The following is a 22,799-nucleotide window of genomic DNA, read 5'->3' as shown; positions in this document are numbered from 1 at the left end:
TTGTTCTCAAGTAAAATTACTAGCTTCTTGTCCACAAACAGCTTCCTACACAAATTCCAGTCCGGGTTCCGGGCTAGTCACAGTACTGCCAGTGACCTGTGGTGTCCCCCAAGGTTTGACTATCGGTCCACTCCTATTTTCTATACATGATTCCTCTTTGCCAGATTCTACAACAATGGACTGTCCTCCCACAGAGGCAGGGCCTGTGTTTTATTTGAGAAGGATGCATTATAGCTCCTACCCCATGTTATCTGTGCAGTCTGCCTTAACCCAGATACATCTCACAGTTGGTCTGGTAAATATGAGGTTCACACCTCCCAGACCCAACTTAAGGTAACAGACAACCTCCTACCGCCCTTAATCTGTCTGCAATTGTATCACAATAAGGTCAGTAGACAAAAGGTCATTTGATTACAAATGAGGGGAAAACAGTTATCAGTGTCTTTGTAACTAAAGGCTGAACCTCAATCTACATTTCAATGAACATGTGGTTATGTAAAACTAGCTGTAGGAGAGAAAGAGAGAATCGAGTATACAATTAAATGATAAAGTATACAGCAGAAATAACAGAAAATTACACACTACCACAATGTGACTAGGAAAATCCTTGAATGATGTGTCACAATAAAGCAATCAACAGCTTTTAAAATAAATATCAACCACTAAAATCACTGAAGATCAGGCAGCAGCACAACAACCTCAAGATGTTACATCTTTCTTAATGCATCTATGCATCTTTAAATCTAAGTGCCTGAAGGTACTCCCACATTCAGTGCAGTGGTACTGCTTCTGATCTTGGTGAATGCACTGGTGATAGTTCAGATCCCTTTGTCTAATAAAATTCCTCCCACACTCTGAACATTGATACAGTTTCCCTCCTGTGTTAGAATATTACTCAGTCTAGTAAAACTTTTCCCACACTCTGAACAGACATATGGTTTCTCTCCTGTATGAAGTCTCTGGTGCTCTTAGAGATTCCTCAAGCTGGTTAAACTTTTCAGACACTCTGAACACTCATACAATTTCTCTCCTTTGTGAATGTGCTGGTGTGTTTGGAGATTCCTCATTTCATTAAAACGTTTCCCACATTCTGAGCACTGATACTGGTGTGTTTGGAGATTACTCAGCTGAGTAAAACTCTTCCTACATTTTGAGGAAACAGCTGCATTCTCCATTATCTGGTTTGATATAACAGCCAAAACAGCTCTCCATTTAGCTTGTTCACATTACCACTGCTAAATCAGTTACAGTTTTAAGAAAAATGAGGCAGATTTTGGGATTCAAGGCAACTACTCAAACTCTGGACAGTTCTGGAATTTCCAGGCCATCTGATCACTTGTGGCCAATGAAGTCACATCATTTTGGCTTTACTCTCTCATCTGAAACTGGCTCTTTTCTCTGGAAAACCATTGAATACCTATGTCTGACTGTCTTGCCAAACAAACATGCACACAGGAAGTTAGAAGTCTCATTATATCTATAGCTCTATAACATTGAGTCTAGCACCTTGGCTTTAGATGTCAACATATAGACTATCAATGGCACAACAGCAGCTTCTGTCAGTCAGATGATATGCTACAATAAAATCATTAGTTAAATGTTTTGTTTCTAAGAGATCTGATATTTAAAAGAGCTAACTTAGTAACTTGTGCACTTTACACTTGAATCTCTGTCTCACATTTTATATGTTGTGTTTCGGTTGCATTTACAGTATCTGACCTGTACACTGTGTTCGTTCTGTGTCTGATAAGTACTGGAATGTGAGAGATTACAGGCTCAGAGAGTCCGAGCTTGTTTTGATAACTTTCTGCAGACATCATCACTGCAGCAGCCAGAGCCAGGAAAACATCACTTCTCCTTGACCTTATCAGTTGATGGGTCTGTGTGGAGCTCCTGCTCGCGATGGGGATGTGAGCGAAGCTGCCTCTCCAGTGGTTGAGGAGCTTGTCTCGTTTTTAAAGGTGCTCCTAAAATTCACCATATGTACCTGACACACAATTTAAGGTGGACATTGAAAGATGAATTTATTGTGCAGTCTATGATGAGAGTGTATTGCATTTCTCTCAGTTCTGTGGCTGCCCAAATGACTTAAAACTTAAGTTACCTTAAACATCCATAACGTTAACATTGAGAGAAACACATGACAGTCGTCGTGGAGCACCTTGCCACCGAGTTTGACCCGACTGCGACCCACCTAATCTTATGTTTCAGTTAAAAATCACTCTCCAAAACAATCATCATTTCCAACATATGATGGGATTTCCTGTTTAAGCATTATTACATGAGAAACATGCAAAGCAGAAAAATACAGGCTCCTCACCCAAGTTTCCTCCATTGTTTTTCCCTTCCTGCCCGCCATCTGGATTTTATGCCTCGTCAGAATCACATGACTGAAAACAACTTAGTGTGACTGCCATTGACTAAATAAATTTGTAGTTTTGTATTTAGGTTAGATAAAAAAAAATCTTGAGAAATACAAATCACAGTCTCATAATTTTATTTCATTTTACACAATGTCCCAAATTTTCTGGAAACGGGGTTTGTAATTACTGTAAGCACACTTGGTACATCGTTTTGGCAAACATATTGGGACCCCTACACTTTACAAAAACAGGAGATTTTATAACATCCCATTTTAAATCCACAGGCATACATATCTGTTCTACCATTTCATGACAGTGATTCCTATGCTTCCACTTTTCAACAACACTCACAGTTGATCGTAGAATATTTAGGAGGGTAGAAATTTCACAAACTGACTTTTAAAGGGGGTATCATTACAGAACTACCTTTGAATTCAGTGAACTCAGCTATTTAATGGTGTTATATTAGATATTTAAAAAATTAACTATATATAGTGGAGTCAAGCTGTCTTGGGCAAAGAATGAAGTCATATATGATCTGTATTGGTTTGTTCTGCTCTGATTTCAAAGCCAGGCTAGAAAGCGAGCTTTGGAAAGTGATGTTTTCCGTGTCCTGGTTACTGCACTGATGATGTCTGCAGTACATATTTTCAAAAAAAGCATAGACTCTGGGTGCCTGTAATCTCTCTCATTCCAGTACTTATCAGATACAGGGAGTACAGAACAGAAAGAACAGGGAGTACAGGTCAGATTCTGTGAATTTGGCGAGTCTACAACATATAAAATGTGAGATAGGGATTCAAATAGCAAATGCACAAGTTACTAAGTTAGCTCTTATAAATATCAGATCTCTTACAAACAAATCACATCTAATTAATTATTTTATTACAGTACTGAATAAAAACCTTTTTACATCGACCTTCACCCGAATTTAAGAAGGTTTCTTTCCTTCTCCTGTTGCTATTTTGGGAAATACATGTTTTTGATTGGACAGTGATAAATAATTATATATACACACACATACATACATACACACACACACAAACATATATAGTTTAATGTTTTTCTTGATATAAATTGAGGCTGAGAGCAGCAACTGGCACTTAAGGTTTATTTAATATATATTTACCACCAAAATGAATTCAGACAATAAGTTTAGTTTTAACTGAAAACATAATGAAACCAAGTGTTATCCTTATGTAAACAAGAAACAATAAATTGACAATCTAAAAACATATTACATCAAAAGATCAGCTATGAATACAAAAAAAACAAAACAATAAGAATAAAGATAATTCATTCAAGATATTCATTGAAATTATGTAGTATTTGTTTAGAACCATTAGCTGCAGCTGCTCACATTCTGTACGTGTCCCAAATCACTCCCTAAGGCTACATTCACACAGCACACAGTAAAAGTGGCCCAAATTCGATGTTTCGTCATATGTGACACAGATGTGTTGTTTGTGTGGCTGTGTGAACAGCACAAATTACACTGACTATTTAAAATCAGATATGGGCCACTTTCATATGTGGTATTGAGATCTGATCCATATCTGTAGCAATGCAAGAATGATCTCTGGACACCTGTACAAAGCATTTTCTTTTAGTTTCAGGTGTTTAGGACGTGGAAACAGCCTGTTCAAAGCATTTTTGTTTTGTAATAAATATTGGAAAATGAAAAAATTGTGAAACCTCTTAGTCCAGGTTCCTCTCTCTATTTATGAGAACATAAAACTCATGGAAATTAGTTGTTTGTTTGTTTTTTAACCAAATTTTCTTGTCCCAAGAAAAATACACATCTCTGAAATAATAATGTCCCAGCTCACCAATTAGAGAATTAGATATTTCATTAACACAGACTCGACAGAATTTAAATGGCTAAATTTGTTGTAAATAAAAATTACAGAAATGATAAACGTACATCATATTAGTGAAGACAAAAAAAAAAAAAAAAATCATGTGAATGATCTGTGTCAGATCATTTACTTTCATCCTTGCAAGACATGTCCTTCAAGTTCGGTCTGAGTCCACTTTAGAATACACTTCCAACGTTTTTCTGCATTACATCAAGTCATTACTTCTTTCTTCATGTGTCTTTAAATCCAAATGTCTGAAGGTATTCCCACACTTGGTGCACTGGTACTGATGATTTTTCAGATCCCTCAGACTAAAACAAATCTTCCCACACTCTGAACACTGATACGGTTTCTATCCACTGTGAACACACTGCTGGTGTCTTATAATATTACCCAGTGTACGGAAACTTCTCCCGCACTCTGAACAGAAATATGGCTTTTCTCCTGTGTGAATTCGCTGGTGCACTTTGAGATTCCTCAGGCTTGTTAAACACTTGTCACATTCGGAGCACTGATAAGATTTCTTTCCTGTGTGAATATGCTGGTGTACTTGCAGATTCCTCTTTTCATTAAAACTCTTGCCACACTCTGAGCACTGATAGGGTGTTTCCCCTGTGTGAATGCGCTGGTGTCTTGAGAAACTACACCACCTATTAAAACACTTCCCACACTCTGAGCACTGATATGGTTTCTCTCCGGTGTGAATCCGCTGGTGTCTTCGCAGACTATTCCGTTGAATAAAACTCTTCCCACACTCTGAGCACTGATACGGTTTCTCTCCTGTGTGAATCCGCTGATGTGTCTGGAGATGACTTAGTCTATTAAAACTGGTCCCACATTCTAAGCACTGATACGGTTTCTCTCCTGTGTGAATCCGCTGGTGTATCTGGAGATTACTTAGTCTATTAAAACTTTTCCCACACTCTGAGCACTGATACAGGTTCTCTCCTGTGTGAATCCGCTGGTGTGTTTGGAGATTCCTTATTTCATTAAAGCTCTTCCCACACCCTGAGCACTGATATGGTTTCTCTCTTGTGTGAATGCGCTGGTGTGTTTGGAGATGATTCAGTTGATTAAAACTGGTCCCACAGTCTGAGCACTGATACGGTTTCTCTCCTGTGTGAATGCGCTGGTGTGTCTGGAGATTACTTTGTCTAGTAAAACTCTTCCCACACTCTGAGCACTGATATGGTTTCGCTCCTGTGTGAATGCGCTGATGTGTGTTATGATTCCTCAAGTCATTAAACCTCTTCCCACAGTCTGAGCACTGATACGGTTTCTCTCCTGTGTGAATGCGCTGGTGTGTTTCAAGACTACTCCGTCTACTAAAACTCTTTCCACAGTCTGAACACTGATACGGTTTCTCTCCAGTGTGAATGCGCTGGTGTCTTTGGAGATGATTCAGCTGATAAAAACTGGTCCCACACTCTGAGCACTGATACGGTTTCTCTCCTTTGTGAACGCGCTGGTGTGCCTGGAGATTAAGTACTCTATTAAAACTCTTCCCACACTCTGAGCACTGATATGGTTTCTCTCTTGTGTGAATGGTCTTGTGCGTTTGGAGACTCCACAGCTGACTAAATCTTTTCCCACACTCAGAGCACTGATGAGGTTTCTCTCCTGTGTGAATAACCAGGTGCCTTTTGAGTTTGCTCTTAAAATCAAAACTCTTTCCACACTCTGTACAGGAAAACATTTTCTCTCTTGTAAGAATACACCGATTTTGCTTTTTTAATGGGTCTTAAACAAAATTCCTGTTACAATCAAAGCAGTAAGATGATTTAGTGTGGGGAGCAGTCAATGATGTTTCCTGAGAGAATTTCCACACACTGTATTCTCTCGTTTAATCTCCTCTGATTTCAGCACTGTGATATTTTCCTCTTGATGATATTTCTTGATGAATTGGTGGACATAAAGTAAAACTGTTTTGGACACTATGGGCAAGAGATGCCTTGCAAACTGACGTTTGTCTTTTCTGTAAAAGAAAAAGGAAATATGTAAAATTCGAGAGGAAATATGTTGTATTCAATAAAAATTTCAACACGAAAAAATGTTAGATTAAGCTACCAATTTCAGTTGTAGTTTGACACCACATTCAGTATGGTCTCAGGTCACAAGTCATAATGGATTCCTCCAGGATGAAGTAATCTCAGACCTCATTTGTTCAAAGTAGTACTTGTGATGGCAGGAGACACCTGGAGCATAACTGAAAACAACACACACAATTTCCTCACTGTCCCAAGAAAAGTACACATCTCTGAAATAAATGTCACAGGAGAAGAGATAAAGAGAGAGAGAGAGAAATTTTTTTTTTTAACTTTCAAAAGAAGTCAATGTAAAAAGACTTTAATCCAAGAATGTTGGAGCATTTTTTTATAATCTGACTGTTCATTCCTGACATTTTCACAAATTTTGAAGGATTGCTGTTGTTTGCAAATGATGTAGTAAACTAACAATAATGAGCAACAATATGACTGCTGTCATTTTAGTAAAAATAGTGAAACATAGTCTGATATATTCCATAATAGGGTCAGTGACAGATAAGGTTTGGCAAGAAGATCAATTCAAAAATATGTTTAAAACAAAACATGCCTGAGGTTTGTGAAAGTGTATATTGTGTATTTCTGATGTATTCATATTATTTAATATGATATTTGTACTATTTTTAAGAAAAGACAGAACGGACAGTCTGTTAAATTGTCAAATGTTGTAACCACAAAAAATTACAAATATCTTATATTTCACACCTCCTAGAGTTCATGCAATTGATAAAATTAGTAGTTTATTTTGCAATATCCCATGAGAATGTTTTATTATATTTTTTCAAAATTTAGATTATATGGATTTTTCATTGTACTGAGCAAGACCATATGCCATAAACGTCTTGTTTTATGTATATTCTTTGACCATTGTTACAGTGTAGTAGAGTATAAAATTTAAATCCATATTAATTTTTGTAAAATATTAGTATTTTAGACAAGATACTGGTTACACCAAATGACATAAATCGGTTACACCAATTGACCATAAACCTTCTACAGCAAAAGGACAAGAAACTGACACAGAAAATAATCATTAAGGTAAATAGAATTGGATATTTCAGTATATATTTATGTTACTCATCTTATTCCATATCAAAAACAATTTCATAACACCAATGAAGAAACAGGATTAAGTTGTGTTCGATTCCGATTTCATTTCAGTTCAGTTCAGTTCTCATACAATTTCAGTTCGTAAAATGACAGCCATTGCTTTCAAAGAGAGAGAGTGAAGGAGAGAGATATTTTGAGTGATAGAGTATCAAACATTTTTTTTAAATTTCTTTCATCACTGTGTTGATAACATTTTTAAAAACTGCCAACTATCAGTGTGAGTTCATGTCACCTGATGAGATCTGAACCAATTGTTTCACGTTAACATAATATGAATGAAACAGCATGTCAGAAACTTAAGACATGAATTATTAAAGGGGTTGAGGATGCCTGTGGTACCTCTACATTTGGCTGCACACAGTCATGATCATGAGGGTTAACTATGGGTTACTGGAGGGGCAATATGCTGGTCATCTCCTGAAGTGTTAATCGATGGAGGAGTAAGGTTTAAAAGATTTGTATCCTTTTATTCTCCATATACTGTCTTTGTGGCATCAACTGGGGGACAACAAGTACACGTTATTTATAATATATTATTTATAAATTAATCATACTGTTTACATGCATCGTAAAAATATTAAAAATGTATTATGGAAATTTAAATTTAAAAAAAAAAAAAAAAAAAAAAAATATATATATATATATATATATATATATATATATATATATATATATATCTCGATAAATAACAATCTAAATATAACCCTATTAAAACTGTTCATGCTAAACAGTTAGTCACTATTTAAGTTATAAAAATAATATAATTGGCACCTTAAATTACATACACTTGACCCTGAATCTGATCAAATTGGTCTCAAACAGAAAGACAAATGGTGTAACCGTTTGACACCATTTGACATTTCTATTTAATAATCAAAATTTGCAGGCATTATTATGGACAACCATGTACACTCTTGACCTTTATGTGAATATTCAAACACAGTTTTAACTTTACATTAAAATTTTTATGATTATTATGCCTAAAACACTTAATTATGTTACATTTTTAAGAGTGTTATTAACTTTGACTCATAGCAGTTGGGGTCTTCAAGGGTCCTTCTCTGTGACATCATTTCCTGCCACATAAACTTATGACATAATACTTAAAAAATGGCTCCTTAAATGGTGGTTACACCACTTTGACATTTCAAGTGGTTGATGTGACAGACATTATTCCCCATATAAATTAAAACATTCAGAACACTGGGGTTTCGTTGCTTTTATTTTTTTATAGAAAAGTTCTTATGCAAGATCACGCCAGATTATTTTAGAATTGATTTTGGAGAGAATTTCACATTAGCAAGTTTATTTTTTGGTTCATGTTTTTGTGGTTACACCATATTGACATTTTTACCAAAATTCTCTTAATACGCTCTCAAAATTGAATAAATCCAAAACTTTAAGATTAGGGTTTGATGAAAATGATGTTTAAAAAAGTAATTTGTTATATTATTTTAAATTTTAAACTATTTTAAATTTATCTAACCCATATGTACACATAAAAATGAGCGTCACATCATTGACCCAGTATCACCAACAAAATCTGCCAATGCTTTGCAAAAATACATGTTAAAATTTCAAGCTAACTGGAAATTCATTACCATACTGATGACATGCTGTCTTAAGTAAAAAATATGTCATCCATCACCAATGAACGTTTTTCAATCTTCAGAGTTAAAATATAACACCTATATGACTTGTCTCTTGGGGAGGGCAAAATTTCCACAGGGCTGAACTATGTGTGAAAACAAAGGGCTAAGAGCAACACAGAGGATGCATGGCTTCATTATATGCTCAGGACACGTTTACTCCATTATGTTTACAATGACATTAATTTGCTACTATATTAATGTTAGGGTTAAAAATACAAAATCTGATATTGTATTTTTAATAACATGTAATACACTGAGGTTTTATAACAGAAAAACCTGGCTGCTCAATATGAATTCTTATAATCCAAAAAATGAAAATATTTTACCAGAAAGCTCTAGATATAATAAAGTACTTAAATAGGATTTATGTTTAATGTAGCCACTGAAAAACACATTCTATTATATTTATTATGTATTTACCCTGATAGCAAGGAGACAGCAGACGACTGTTGACACACTGAGGTCACAGTTGGAGGTCCACTAGTGTTTTACACAGCGTTTTCTGGGCGGACCACTGCTGATTAAACAGAATTTTACACAAAATTACACATTTTAGCCCTTTTCCATTCACAGTTCAATTTACATTATTTTCCTTCATTAGGTTCTTTTTGTTATTTTTATAAATAAGATTAGTAAATAATTTAAATCCAGCACAGTGTCAGCATTTTTATCATTTTATATAAGGCTTATACTCATTGCTATATCTCTCATAGTTGTTGGTAATATTTGAATTAGTTTTATTGCCAGCCTTTTTATGCCAGTGGACCGATATATGCTCGCTGTCTGGGTGCTGCTGTTCTGTTAAACACTGCTTGTTTTTATTCAGGAATATCTGTCCCATGCGAAACAAAACTCTCTCCTTCAGGATTACAGATAGAGCTGTGAGCCAACACTATCCTCCTGATCTTAGTGAACACCAAGCCCACACATTCCCCTGTGAGAGTGAGTTACAAACACGATGTAAACAGTTTCACACAGCTCCTTACCTTCATTAAAACACGTCCTGATCCTCTCCCCAACACAAGGCGGAAATCGACAAGTCCAGCCTCAGACACAGGAGCTCCAGACCGGAATAGCATGTGCTCTTTTACGTGTAGTTCAAAGTCCGTGATAAAACGTCAACTTTCAACTCGTTTTGTGACGTCTTAAGGTGTCTGAATGACTGAAGACAACATAAAATACCTTACTGGTACGTCCGTTTTGAGCGTCTTAAGGCATTGGGACCTCTTAAAACCACGCTGTTGACCAGCGTCAACAAACCCGCCCCTTGTCGTCATAGAGTCTACGTTTTATTCACATGCCCCCTTTGCTAGACCTCGTGTTTCAGTCACGTGATTTACTTTTTCTGCATTTGGCGCGACTTTAGAGCCGGTATTTAGCACACAGCCGTAAACATGTGAAAAATGAATGTCTAATACCCAACTCTTGCTGGAGTGACTTACAGCAATTAAAAATACAGAATTGCACCAGCTCTATGTGTCAGGATGTATTTTATGATGAGAATGAAAATGCTATCTAATATTAACCAGGGTGACCAGAAATCATCTTTTACCCGGACATGTCCTCTTTTTTAGACTTAAAAAATGTCCGGGCGGAATTTCACAAACGTCCGGGATTTTGTTTTTCTAGAGCTTACATAGAACTTCGAGAAGCGTTTCGTTCACAAACTAGTCCCGCCCTCCCCTACTCCGATTGGTTCGCTTGAGTGGGAAGGGGGCGTAGTGAAGTAGCCTAAAATCTTCTGATTGGACGGTCTGACTGTAGCGCTACCGTTATTTGTCGATAACCTTCTCTGTAAACATTTAATTGGTCAGTCCATCGTGCTGCCCCTTAATATAATAGTTAATATTATTTAATATAAAAGTTAGTATTATTGCAGTATAAAATGTCCTTAAATGTAAAAAAAAAAAAAAAAACAAAAAAAAAAAAAAACACTGAGAATCATTCTTTCATTGTCTGTAACCGCTTATCCAATTCAGGGTCGCAGTGTGCCTATATCCCAGTCTTTCGCAGGGTGACACACACGCATTCACACCTATGGTCACAGTCCACCTACCAATGAGTGAGACCCATAGAGGAGAACGTCATTATTTTTCATTACATGATCACAAAGGGGATTTTTTGGAAAATGATTAATTTTGTATCAACTCTTTATTTCATTCTGATCCTTTTTTTTTACCTTGTTTGAGGTCACTGTAACTCTTTCAGAGCAGTTTGTCCCTTCTCAGCCTGTTTATCACTGGTCAATAACCTTGAAGCTTGGGTGGGTGGGGTGGATTGTTTATGTAACAGAGTTGATAACCTTGGCTATAATTTGTGAATGCTCTCACTGATGGTGGGACAGAGTGACCAAATAAGCAATCTAGTAAAATCTCTGCAAACATTTCCATCTCTATCTTCAAATTAATTCTACTTTCTCTCCTCACTTGTGTGTCTGTCTAATATATTCTCAGAAATCTCTATGAACACGTCAATCCAACAACACCAAACAGACTGTCACCTGGAGTATCATGTGAGATTAAGATAGTAGCTAGTAGCTAATCATTGTATTAGGTTTGTTTAACAGGTCAACAATAATCATAAACATATAAACCTCAATTTTGTTTCTGCAGAAATACATTTCCATTGAGGTCCCTTTTTTGAACAGGCATGTGTATATAAAATAGCTCCTACAGCACACAGCAAATGCTTTAGAATGTATTGTTAAACCATCCAAAGTGGAAGGTAATGTTTGTGGCAGAAAACAAATACTGCTAGGTGGGTTTCTTTGGTTCCTTGCATGGACATTTTGCAAGTGATTCACATAGCATTCATAACTGAAAAATCTCAGTTTCAAGGACTATAAAGCTATAACACTTTACCCTGTGGCTCCTTTTCCAAAAAGAACTGAGACACCATACCCCTAGGCAAAACGGGGAATAGGGTTAAATGCTTGGAGCAAGGGGTGAAATGGCAGTCACCCTACATGCTGTATTCTATTCAAATACAAATGCCACACATCATAGAAAAAAAGAAACTCTATCTCAATGTGCAGAGTACATTGAAAATACAAACTCTACATTATATTAAAGAGTAAAGAGTTGGGGACATCAATAGTAGATCATTCATTTTATTACTCAGAATACATGTACTTCACCAAGTTTAGTCCGAGTTCACATTAGAAAACCCTTGCAATCATCACATTCATCCACAATGAACAAATTCATTAGAGGTCATTAGGCTTATGTGCTGTCAACATATTTATCTGCCAACATCAGGTTTATTAATGCTAATAAATCACTAAAAGCCCTTGTTTTGTCAAAATAACATTGAAATAAAACTTAAAAAATTCCCCAAGCAGTAGCACCAAATCAAGTTTTTACTTTTTCCATTATTTATACATCATTATACTGACTATGTACAACAAAATGTTTACTCCGCATTAAACTCTCCATTGCAGTGAAAAACACACACACACCAGTGCTTAAGATCACTTCAGTCAGGGATGTTGAGGGAGGAGACAGTGCTGTTTTGCTGATCATTAAGTTTTAACCAGTGACTATCCAGTCTCAAGACAGCCTCTCTAACCTTAGGCCACCATTGCCTAAATCCAAATGTCTAAAGGTACATCCACACTTTGTGGATTGTTATTGCTTCTGTTCAGTGTGAAAGCACTTTTTTTTTTATCCCTCTATGTAATAAATGTCTTCCTATCTCCTGATATGGTTTTTGTACTGTGTGAAACTGAATGTGTGTTTTGAGGTAACTCAGTTGATTAAAACACTTCCTACAATCTGCACACAGAAACTTGCTTGTGTGAATGAGCTGGTGTGTTTGGATATTATTCCGTCTATTAAAACTCTTCTCACGCTAAACAGAAACCCAGTATTTCTTCTGTGTGACTTCGCTGGAGATCTTTGAACGTGATCAGGCTTTAAAGAAAAAAAAAAAACCACATCCCACATTCTGAGCCTTTACTATAACATCAAAAACCTATGATAAAAATTTAATTTGAAAACTTGATACTAGATTAGTCTGCCAAATTATTAATATCCACTACATGTAATTTGAATTTGATTATACATTTTTGATGTGGCACTGTCAATGTGGTTTCTCTCCTGTTTGAATGCACTTGTGTTTTTGTAGATTTCTCAGTTCATTAAAACTCCTCCCACACTCTAAACACTGATAGGGTCTCTCTCCTGTGTGAATGCGCTGGTGTGTTCGGAGATTATTTAGTCTATTGAATCTTCTCCCACATTCTAAGCACTGATACGGTTTCTCTCCTGTGTGAACGAGCAGGTGTCTTTGGAGATGACTCATTTGATTAAAACTCTTCCCACACTCTGAACACAGGTACGGTTTCTCTCCTGTGTGAATGCGCTGATGTGACCGGAGATTCCTCATTTCATTAAAGCTCCTCCCACAGTCTGAGCACTGATACGGTTTCTCTCCTGTGTGAAGGCGTTGATGTGTTTGAAGACTACTCAGTCTGTTAAACAACTTCCCACACTCTGAGCACTGAAAGGGTTTCTCTCCTGTGTGAATGAGCTGGTGTGTCTGCAGACGACTGGGACTACTAAAGCTATTTCCACATTCTGAGCACTGATGTATTTTCTTTTTCGTGTGAATGCGCTGATGGTTGCTCAGTTTGCTCTTTAAATTAAAACTATGCCCACACTGTGAACAGGAATATAATTTGTCTTCTGTGTGAAGGCACTGATTTTGTGTTGGAGAACTCTGTTTATCAGAACTCTTCTCACAATCTGAGCTGTCATCGTTTTTCCAGTTAAGTGGAATTTTGTGGAGTGTTTGCCCACCAAACGTATTAGTGTGAGGAGCAATCAAGAATGTTTCCTGAGAAATGGAGCTTTCACGCACCGTATTCTCACATTTAATCTCTTCTAGTTTCAACATTGTCGCATATTTCTCCTGGGGATGTTTCTTTATGTATCTGTGGGAGTACAGTTGAACTGTCTTGGACACTATGCGCAGGAGAAGCCTTGCAAATAAATGTTTTTCTTTTCTGGAAAAGAAATAAGAACAGAAAATAGGTCAAAACTCAATTTTGTATTCCATAAGTATTAGGCTACTTTCTGTAGTGGATTATATTCAGTAGAGTCAGAGTTCACTAGCCCAGATGAAGTCCTAACACTTTTTAAAATGTAGTTGTGCTATACAAAAATATTACTGTTTTCATTCATGTGGTAATAAAACGCCCTTTGATATTTTCACATTCATTCAATACACTGCCAGCAGAATGGTACAATCTGGAGCAGTCACACATGAGCGTAGGTTCATGATGCCCAATAGCAAATGTGGGATAAAGACATATCTATCACATCAGCACTAGGGGGTGGAGCAGTGGAACTGCCTTGTTTTATGATGAACTGGAGTGGTGTTTCTGATCCTCTGTAGGGACAGTCTGTTGCCTTTCAGCAGAAAAAATATCTACAAGAACCTGATGCAACTGCAGTAAAAGGAAATTTATGTCACACACAAAAAAATAAACAATCTCAAGCCTATTTTGGAAAACTAAAATAAAAATTTGTTTAATACCAGCATATACGAAAAACTCCACCTTGGAGAGTGTTTTCCAAAAAACTGATTTCGTGTGGACGGGAGGCCAAAACCTTTGTTTTCAAAAACATCTGTATGCTTGTGGAAGGCGTATTAGGCTTGTGTATAGTCATATATTATCACTTTTACGAGTTTTACAGTGAATGTAAACTTAGTAAATGGAAACACTATTTCCAACAATATACACCATCACACCTGTGTCTGAATTTGCTCATAACACAAATAATATAGATTAGGGTTTACATACTATTTATTTTCTCTTTTTGGTTGCAGAGCCTCTTTAAAGTACTGTAGACTTCTGAAATCGTCCCGCTCGTTTCAGCACAGGAACCTAAGCAGGTACTGCTCTATTCTTCGGGGAGTATTTTGTTCTGAAATAAAAAGATTGATCCCAAAAGAGTAAGCGGTTACCAAAACAGTGAACAGAACACTATATGAATATATGAAAATATCATAATATCCCACAATATTCTAACACCATAAACACTATATAAAAAATTTGCACCATATTGTTATTTTCATATTGTCCCTAACCAGAGAAAAACACAATGCATAAAACTGTATTTGATACAGGTTGTTAAGTTCTGATCAAGCTGTTTAGACTATAACACGTAACAGAATCTGAATCTGTTTTACTGTCATTAGTTACACAGTAGCTGACAGTACAGAGAGAATATTAATTTTCAGTAAATATTATATATTCAAATAAATCTATACCATAGAAACCACCAGAAATATCCATGCTATCAACCAACTAGGATACTACAGCAATCACCTAAAATACCAACTGCGATTGCAACAACCAAGAAATGCAAACAAATCTAAGCAGCCTCTTGGGACTTAACCGGATATGCCATTTTAACACATCTTAGCAAGCACCTGGAACATGCAATCACTAGGGAACACCTTAGCAACTACCTGAAGTACTAAAATTGTTCCCATAGCAAACACTTGCAACACCATCTCAGCAACATGTAAATACATGGTTCAAAATGTCCTAAAAAACATGTGGGATACTACAGCAACAATGTATACGTCTATCTGTCAATTTTAACATCCGACAACCACCTGAAATGATACAACAGACACATCAACAACTTAAATAATTTTAAGATGCCATAATTTACACATATTGATTAAAAACATTAAATTATATATAAATCCTATAAATATATAGTACTTTACAACTGTCCCCTGGTTTTGGTCAAGTCCTGTCATGTTTACATAAAATACTACCTAAAAAAATGTGCAGTGTGCCAGAGTGACATTATTTGACCAGTTTTTTTTTAAATGGGACAAGCTTGTGTTAGGCCCTGTCATGCTAAAATATCCCAGAAAAGAATGAAATTGCTGTAAAATTGTTAACAGGCTGAACAGTTACAGTTAAAACATCTGACCGTCATGTCATGCCCTTTCAAATCCCTTTAAGACAGGACCTGAAACAGGTCATAAACATATAAACCTCAATTTTGTTTCTGCAGAAATACATTTCCATTGAGGTCCCTTTTTTGAACAGGCATGTGTATATAAAATAGCTCCTACAGCACACAGCAAATGCTTTAGAATGTATTGTTAAACCATCCAAAGTGGAAGGTAATGTTTGTGGCAGAAAACAAATACTGCTAGGTGGGTTTCTTTGGTTCCTTGCATGGACATTTTGCAAGTGATTCACATGGCATTCATAACTGAAAAATCTCAGTTTCAAGGACTATAAAGCCATAACACTTTACCCTGTGGCTCCTTTTCCAAAAAGAACTGAGACACCATACCCCTAGGCAAAACGGGGAATAGGGTTAAATGGTTGGAACAAGGGGTGAAATGGCAGTCATCCTACATGCTGTATTCTATTCAAATACAAATGCCACACATCATAGAAAAAAAGAAACTCTATCTCAATGTGCAGAGTACATTGAAAATACAAACTCTACATTATATTAAAGAGTAAAGAGTTGGGGACATCAATAGTAGATCATTCATTTTATTACTCAGAATACATGTACTTCACCAAGTTTAGTCCGAGTTCACATTAGAAAACCCTTGCAATCATCACATTCATCCACAATGAACAAATTCATTAGAGGTCATTAGGCTTATATGCTGTCAACATATTTATCTGCCAACATCAGGTTTATTAATGCTAGTAAAACACTAAAAGCCCTTGTTTTGTCAAAATAACATTGAAATAAAACTTAAAAAATTCCCCAAGCAGTAGCACCAAATCAAGTTTTTACTTTTTCCATTATTTATACATCATTATACTGACTATGTACAACAAAATGTTTACTCCGCATTAAACTCTCCATTGCAGTGAAAACACACACACACTAGTGCTTAAGACCACTTCAGTCAGGGATGTTGAGGGAGGAGACAGTGCTGTTTTGCTGATCATTAAGTTTTAACCAGTGACTATCCAGTCTCAAGACAGCCTCTCTAACCTTAGGCCACCATTGCCTAAATCCAAATGTCTAAAGGTACTTCCACGCTTTGTGCATTGTTATTGCTTCTGTTCAGTGTGAAAGCACTTTTTTTTTTTTATCCCTCTATGTAATAAAAGTCTTCCTATCTCCTGATATGGTTTATGTACTGCGTGAAACTGAATGTGTGTTTTGAGGTAACTCAGTTGATTAAAACTCTTCCTACAATCTGCACACAGAAACTTGCTTGTGTGAATGAGCTGGTGTGTTTGGATATTATTCCGTCTATTAAATCTCTTCTCACGCTAAACAGAAACCCAGTATTTCTTCTGTGTGACTTCGCTGGAGATCTTTGAACGTGATCAGGCTTTAAAGAAAAAAAAAAACCCACATCCCACATTCTGAGCCTTTACTATAACATCAAAAACCTATGCTAAAAATTTAATTTGAAAACTTAATGATACTAGATTAGTCTGCCAAATTATTAATATCCACTACATGTAACTGACGTCCGCTTATTGCGGATGACATTCCAGTATCTCAATTTTTTTCTGAATTTTATTATACATTTTTGATGTGGCACTGTCAATGTGGTTTCTCTCCTGTTTGAATGCACTTGTGTTTTTGTAGATTTCTCAGTTCATTAAAACTCCTCCCACACTCTAAACACTGATAGGGTCTCTCTCCTGTGTGAATGCGCTGGTGTGTTCGGAGATTATTTAGTCTATTGAATCTTCTCCCACATTCTAAGCACTGATACGGTTTCTCTCCTGTGTGAACGAGCAGGTGTCTTTGGAGAGGACTCATTTGATTAAAACTCTTCCCACACTCTGAACACAGGTACGGTTTCTCTCCTGTGTGAATGCGCTGATGTGACCGGAGATTCCTCATTTCATTAAAGCTCCTCCCACAGTCTGAGCACTGATACGGTTTCTCTCCTGTGTGAAGGCGTTGATGTGTTTGAAGACTACCCAGTCTGTTAAACAACTTCCCACACTCTGAGCACTGAAAGGGTTTCTCTCCTGTGTGAATGAGCTGGTGTGTCTGCAGACGACTGGGACTACTAAAGCTATTTCCACATTCTGAGCACTGATGTATTTTCTTTTTCGTGTGAATGCGCTGATGGTTGCTCAGTTTGCTCTTTAAATTAAAACTATGCCCACACTGTGAACATGAATATAATTTGTTTTCTGTGTGAAGGCACTGATTTTGTGTTGGAGAACTCTGTTTATCAGAACTCTTCTCACAATCTGAGCTGTCATCGTTTTTCCAGTTATGTGGAATTTTGTGGAGTGTTTGCCCGCCAAACGTATTAGTGTGAGGAGCAATCAAGAATGTTTCCTGAGAAATGGAGCTTTCATGCACCGTATTCTCACATTTAATCTCTTCTAGTTTCAACATTGTCGCATATTTCTCCTGGGGATGTTTCTTTATGTATCTGTGGGAGTACAGTTGAACTGTCTTGGACACTATGCGCAGGAGAAGCCTTGCAAATAAATGTTTTTCTTTTCTGGAAAAGAAATAAGAACAGAAAATAGGTCAAAACTCAATTTTGTATTCCATAAGTATTAGGCTACTTTCTGTAGTGGATTATATTCAGTAGAGTCAGAGTTCACTAGCCCAGATGAAGTCCTAACACTTTTTAAAATGTAGTTGTGCTATACAAAAATATTACTGTTTTCATTCATGTGGTAATAAAACGCCCTTTGATATTTTCACATTCATTCAATACACTGCCAGCAGAATGGTACAATCTGGAGCAGTCACACATGAGCGTAGGTTCATGATGCCCAATAGCAAATGTGGGATAAAGACATATCTATCACATCAGCACTAGGGGGTGGAGCAGTGGAACTGCCTTGTTTTATGATGAACTGGAGTGGTGTTTCTGATCCTCTGTAGGGACAGTCTGTTGCCTTTCAGCAGAAAAAATATCTACAAGAACCTGATGCAACTGCAGTAAAAGGAAATTTATGTCACACACAAAAAAATAAACAATCTCAAGCCTATTTTGGAAAACTAAAATAAAAATTTGTTTAATACCAGCATATACGAAAAACTCCACCTTGGAGAGTGTTTTCCAAAAAACTGATTTCGTGTGGACGGGAGGCCAAAACCTTTGTTTTCAAAAACATCTGTATGCTTGTGGAAGGCGTATTAGGCTTGTGTATAGTCATATATTATCACTTTTACGAGTTTTACAGTGAATGTAAACTTAGTAAATGGAAACACTATTTCCAACAATATACACCATCACACCTGTGTCTGAATTTGCTCATAACACAAATAATATAGATTAGGGTTTACATACTATTTATTTTCTCTTTTTGGTTGCAGAGCCTCTTTAAAGTACTGTAGACTTCTGAAATAGTATCGCTCGTTTCAGCACAGGAACCTAAGCAGGTACTGCTCTATTCTTCGGGGAGTATTTTGTTCTGAAATAAAAAGATTGATCCCAAAAGAGTAAGCGGTTACCAAAACAGTGAACAGAACACTATATGAATATATGAAAATATCATAATATCCCACAATATTCTAACACCATAAACACTATATAAAAAATTTGCACCATATTGTTATTTTCATATTGTCCCTAACCAGAGAAAAACACAATGCATAAAACTGTATTTGATACAGGTTGTTAAGTTCTGATCAAGCTGTTTAGACTATAACACGTAACAGAATCTGAATCTGTTTTACTGTCATTAGTTACACAGTAGCTGACAGTACAGAGAGAATATTAATTTTCAGTAAATATTATATATTCAAATAAATCTATACCATAGAAACCACCAGAAATATCCATGCTATCAACCAACTAGGATACTACAGCAATCACCTAAAATACCAACTGCGATTGCAACAACCAAGAAATGCAAACAAATCTAAGCAGCCTCTTGGGACTTAACCGGATATGCCATTTTAACACATCTTAGCAAGCACCTGGAACATGCAATCACTAGGGAACACCTTAGCAACTACCTGAAGTACTAAAATTGTTCCCATAGCAAACACTTGCAACACCATCTCAGCAACATGTAAATACATGGTTCAAAATGTCCTAAAAAACATGTGGGATACTACAGCAACAATGTATACGTCTATCTGTCAATTTTAACATCCGACAACCACCTGAAATGATACAACAGACACATCAACAACTTAAATAATTTTAAGATGCCATAATTTACACATATTGATTAAAAACATTAAATTATATATAAATCCTATAAATATATAGTACTTTACAACTGTCCCCTGGTTTTGGTCAAGTCCTGTCATGTTTACATAAAATACTACCTAAAAAAATGTGCAGTGTGCCAGAGTGACATTATTTGACCAGTTTTTTTTTTAATGGGACAAGCTTGTGTTAGGCCCTGTCATGCTAAAATATCCCAGAAAAGAATGAAATTGCTGTAAAATTGTTAACAGGCTGAACAGTTACAGTTAAAACATCTGACCGTCATGTCATGCCCTTTCAAATCCCTTTAAGACAGGACCTGACATCCTTGTTACAGGGCCTGACTTATTTAATGCATGCCATAAAATATTATATAAACAAATAATCATTATAATATACATGTTAATGTTCTTATGATTATATACCAACATTTTTAATGTTTTCCCTCTTTTATGTAGGCCTACATAGCACTGCTTTTATGGTTGCACATTGTACATTCATGATATTTTCACACATATCATTATAACAGTAATTTGTAATGTTGGCTGAGTAATATTGATTAATTAATTTGATTTACACAGAGGGCGGCACGGTGGCGCAGCAGGTAGTGTCGCAGTCACACAGCTCCAGGAACCTGGAGGTTGTGGGTTCGATTCCCGCTCCGGGTGACTGTCTGTGAGGAGTTGGTGTGTTCTCCCCGTGTCCGCGTGGGTTTCCTCCGGGTGCTCCGGTTTCCTCCCACAGTCCAAAAACACATGTTCCAAGGTGGATTGGCAACTCTTATTTTGCTCCGGTTTCCTCCCACAGTCCAAAAACACATGTTCCAAGGTGGATTGGCAACTCGAAAGTGTCCGTAGGTGTGAGTGTGTGAGTGAATGTGTGTGTGTCTGTGTTGCCCTGTGAAGGACTGGCGTCCCCTCCAGGGTGTATTCCCGCCTTGCGCCCGATGATTCCAGGTAGGCTCTGGACCCCCCGTGACCCTAAATTGGAAAAGCGGTTACAGATAATGGATGGATGGATGGATTTACACAGATTGCAGGCTCCAGTTAGTGCAACTGATAGACAAAGACAATCTTCAGAGAGAATGAAAGAGAGCTAGAAAAGGAAGAAAATATTAATGAGTTGAATGAGGGAGTTAAATAAGTATTCAATTAAATGTTATTCATTCATTGTCTGTAACCGCTTATCCAGTTCAGGGTCACTGTGTGTGTGGACTCTACCACGCATCACTAGGCAGAAGGCAGGAGGGGGCACCAGTCCTTCACAGGGCAACACACAATTAAGGACACTTTTTGAGTCTCCAATCCTCCTACCGACCTGTGTTTTTGGACTGTGGGAGGAAACCGGAGCACCCGGAGGAAACCCACGCAGACACAGAGAGAACACACCACACTCCTCACAGACAGTCACCCGGAGGAAACCCACACAGACACAGGGAGAACACACCACACTCCTCGCAGACAGTCACCCGGAGGAAACCCACGCAGACACAGGGAGAACACACCACACTCCTCACAGACAGTCACCCGGAGGAAACCCACGCAGACACAGAGAGAACACACCACACTCCTCACAGACAGTCACCCGGAGGAAACCCACACAGACACAGGGAGAACACACCACACTCCTCGCAGACAGTCACCCGGAGGAAACCCACGCAGACACAGGGAGAACACACCACACTCCTCACAGACAGTCAGCTGGAGCTGGACTTAAATGAAATGTTAATGATTTTTTATTTTTAATATTCTGAGTAGATTGAATTAAATATATTTTGGACAATTTCTGTCATCAGTCATGTTGTAAATGAAGTCTCTATGTAAGCAGCTAAACCTTACTATATTAGTCTAGAATGGCATTAACATTAACATCAAAGTAATGGAACTGAAATGCTTAATTAAAGCTAAAGCACACACACAAACAAACCCATTTCCTGCTACAGCCAACTACATAAAGTAAGTTCTGTGAAACAGGACATTATGATATAAAAATGGACTATTTGAGAAACAAGAATACATTAATCTTTATAACTGTGTAGATGAAGGTGGGGTTATATACCATTAGCTTCGTTCAGGAATATCGCTACCATGTGAAACAAGCTGGGTGGATTTACGTTTCTCTCCTTCAGGATTACAAACAGAAACCAACTGAGAGTCACACTATCCTCCTGATCTCAGAGAGAACAAAGCCCACAAATTCCCCTTTCTGTGAGAGTGAGTTACAAACACAGTGTAAACAGGGTGAAACAGTCTCACACAGATCTTTACCTTCAGTAAAACACGTCCTGATTCTCTCTCCAACAAAAACAGTCCGAGAAACACAGATCAGGCTTCAGACCAGGAGCTCCAGACCTGCAGGGATTTACACCTGCGCCCTCCAGCGTCTTGGAGTGGAATGAGCGGCTGTGGATCTAGGATGGACACTTGAAAACAAACAAACTTTCACTAAGTGCTTTTCATTTATCCATCATCTGTAACCGCTTATCCAATTTAGGGTCGCGGGGGGTCCAGAGCCTACCTGGAATCATCGGGCGCAAGGCGGGAATACACCCTGGAGGGGACGCCAGTCCTTCACAGGGCAACACAGACACACACACATTCACACCTACGGACACTTTCG

The 22,799-nt window shown here is 37.3% G+C and overlaps 1 protein-coding gene, 1 long non-coding RNA gene and 1 pseudogene across 3 annotated transcripts in view; 1 reads left to right on the top strand and 2 right to left on the bottom strand.

Annotated features, from left to right (window-relative positions):
• Positions 1-22,799, top strand: part of LOC136693699 (uncharacterized) — a 39,908-nt gene that overhangs the window by 8,070 nt on the left and 9,039 nt on the right. The window lies entirely within an intron of this gene.
• Positions 2,522-22,562, bottom strand: LOC136693698 (zinc finger protein 850-like; annotated as a pseudogene).
• Positions 16,513-22,799, bottom strand: part of LOC136693693 (zinc finger protein 585A-like) — a 20,685-nt gene continuing 14,398 nt past the window's right edge. The window contains exon 4 of the mRNA XM_066666819.1: positions 16,513-18,025. Within this exon, the coding sequence (XP_066522916.1) occupies positions 17,585-18,025 (441 nt within the window). The 3' untranslated portion in view covers positions 16,513-17,584. The remainder of the gene's footprint in view (positions 18,026-22,799) is intronic.

Source organism: Hoplias malabaricus, chromosome 4 (assembly GCF_029633855.1).
Source record: "Hoplias malabaricus isolate fHopMal1 chromosome 4, fHopMal1.hap1, whole genome shotgun sequence".
Classification (NCBI taxonomy): domain Eukaryota; kingdom Metazoa; phylum Chordata; class Actinopteri; order Characiformes; family Erythrinidae; genus Hoplias; species Hoplias malabaricus.
Note: the sequence above shows the minus strand (reverse complement) of the source record. Positions and strands in the feature narration are given on the sequence as shown.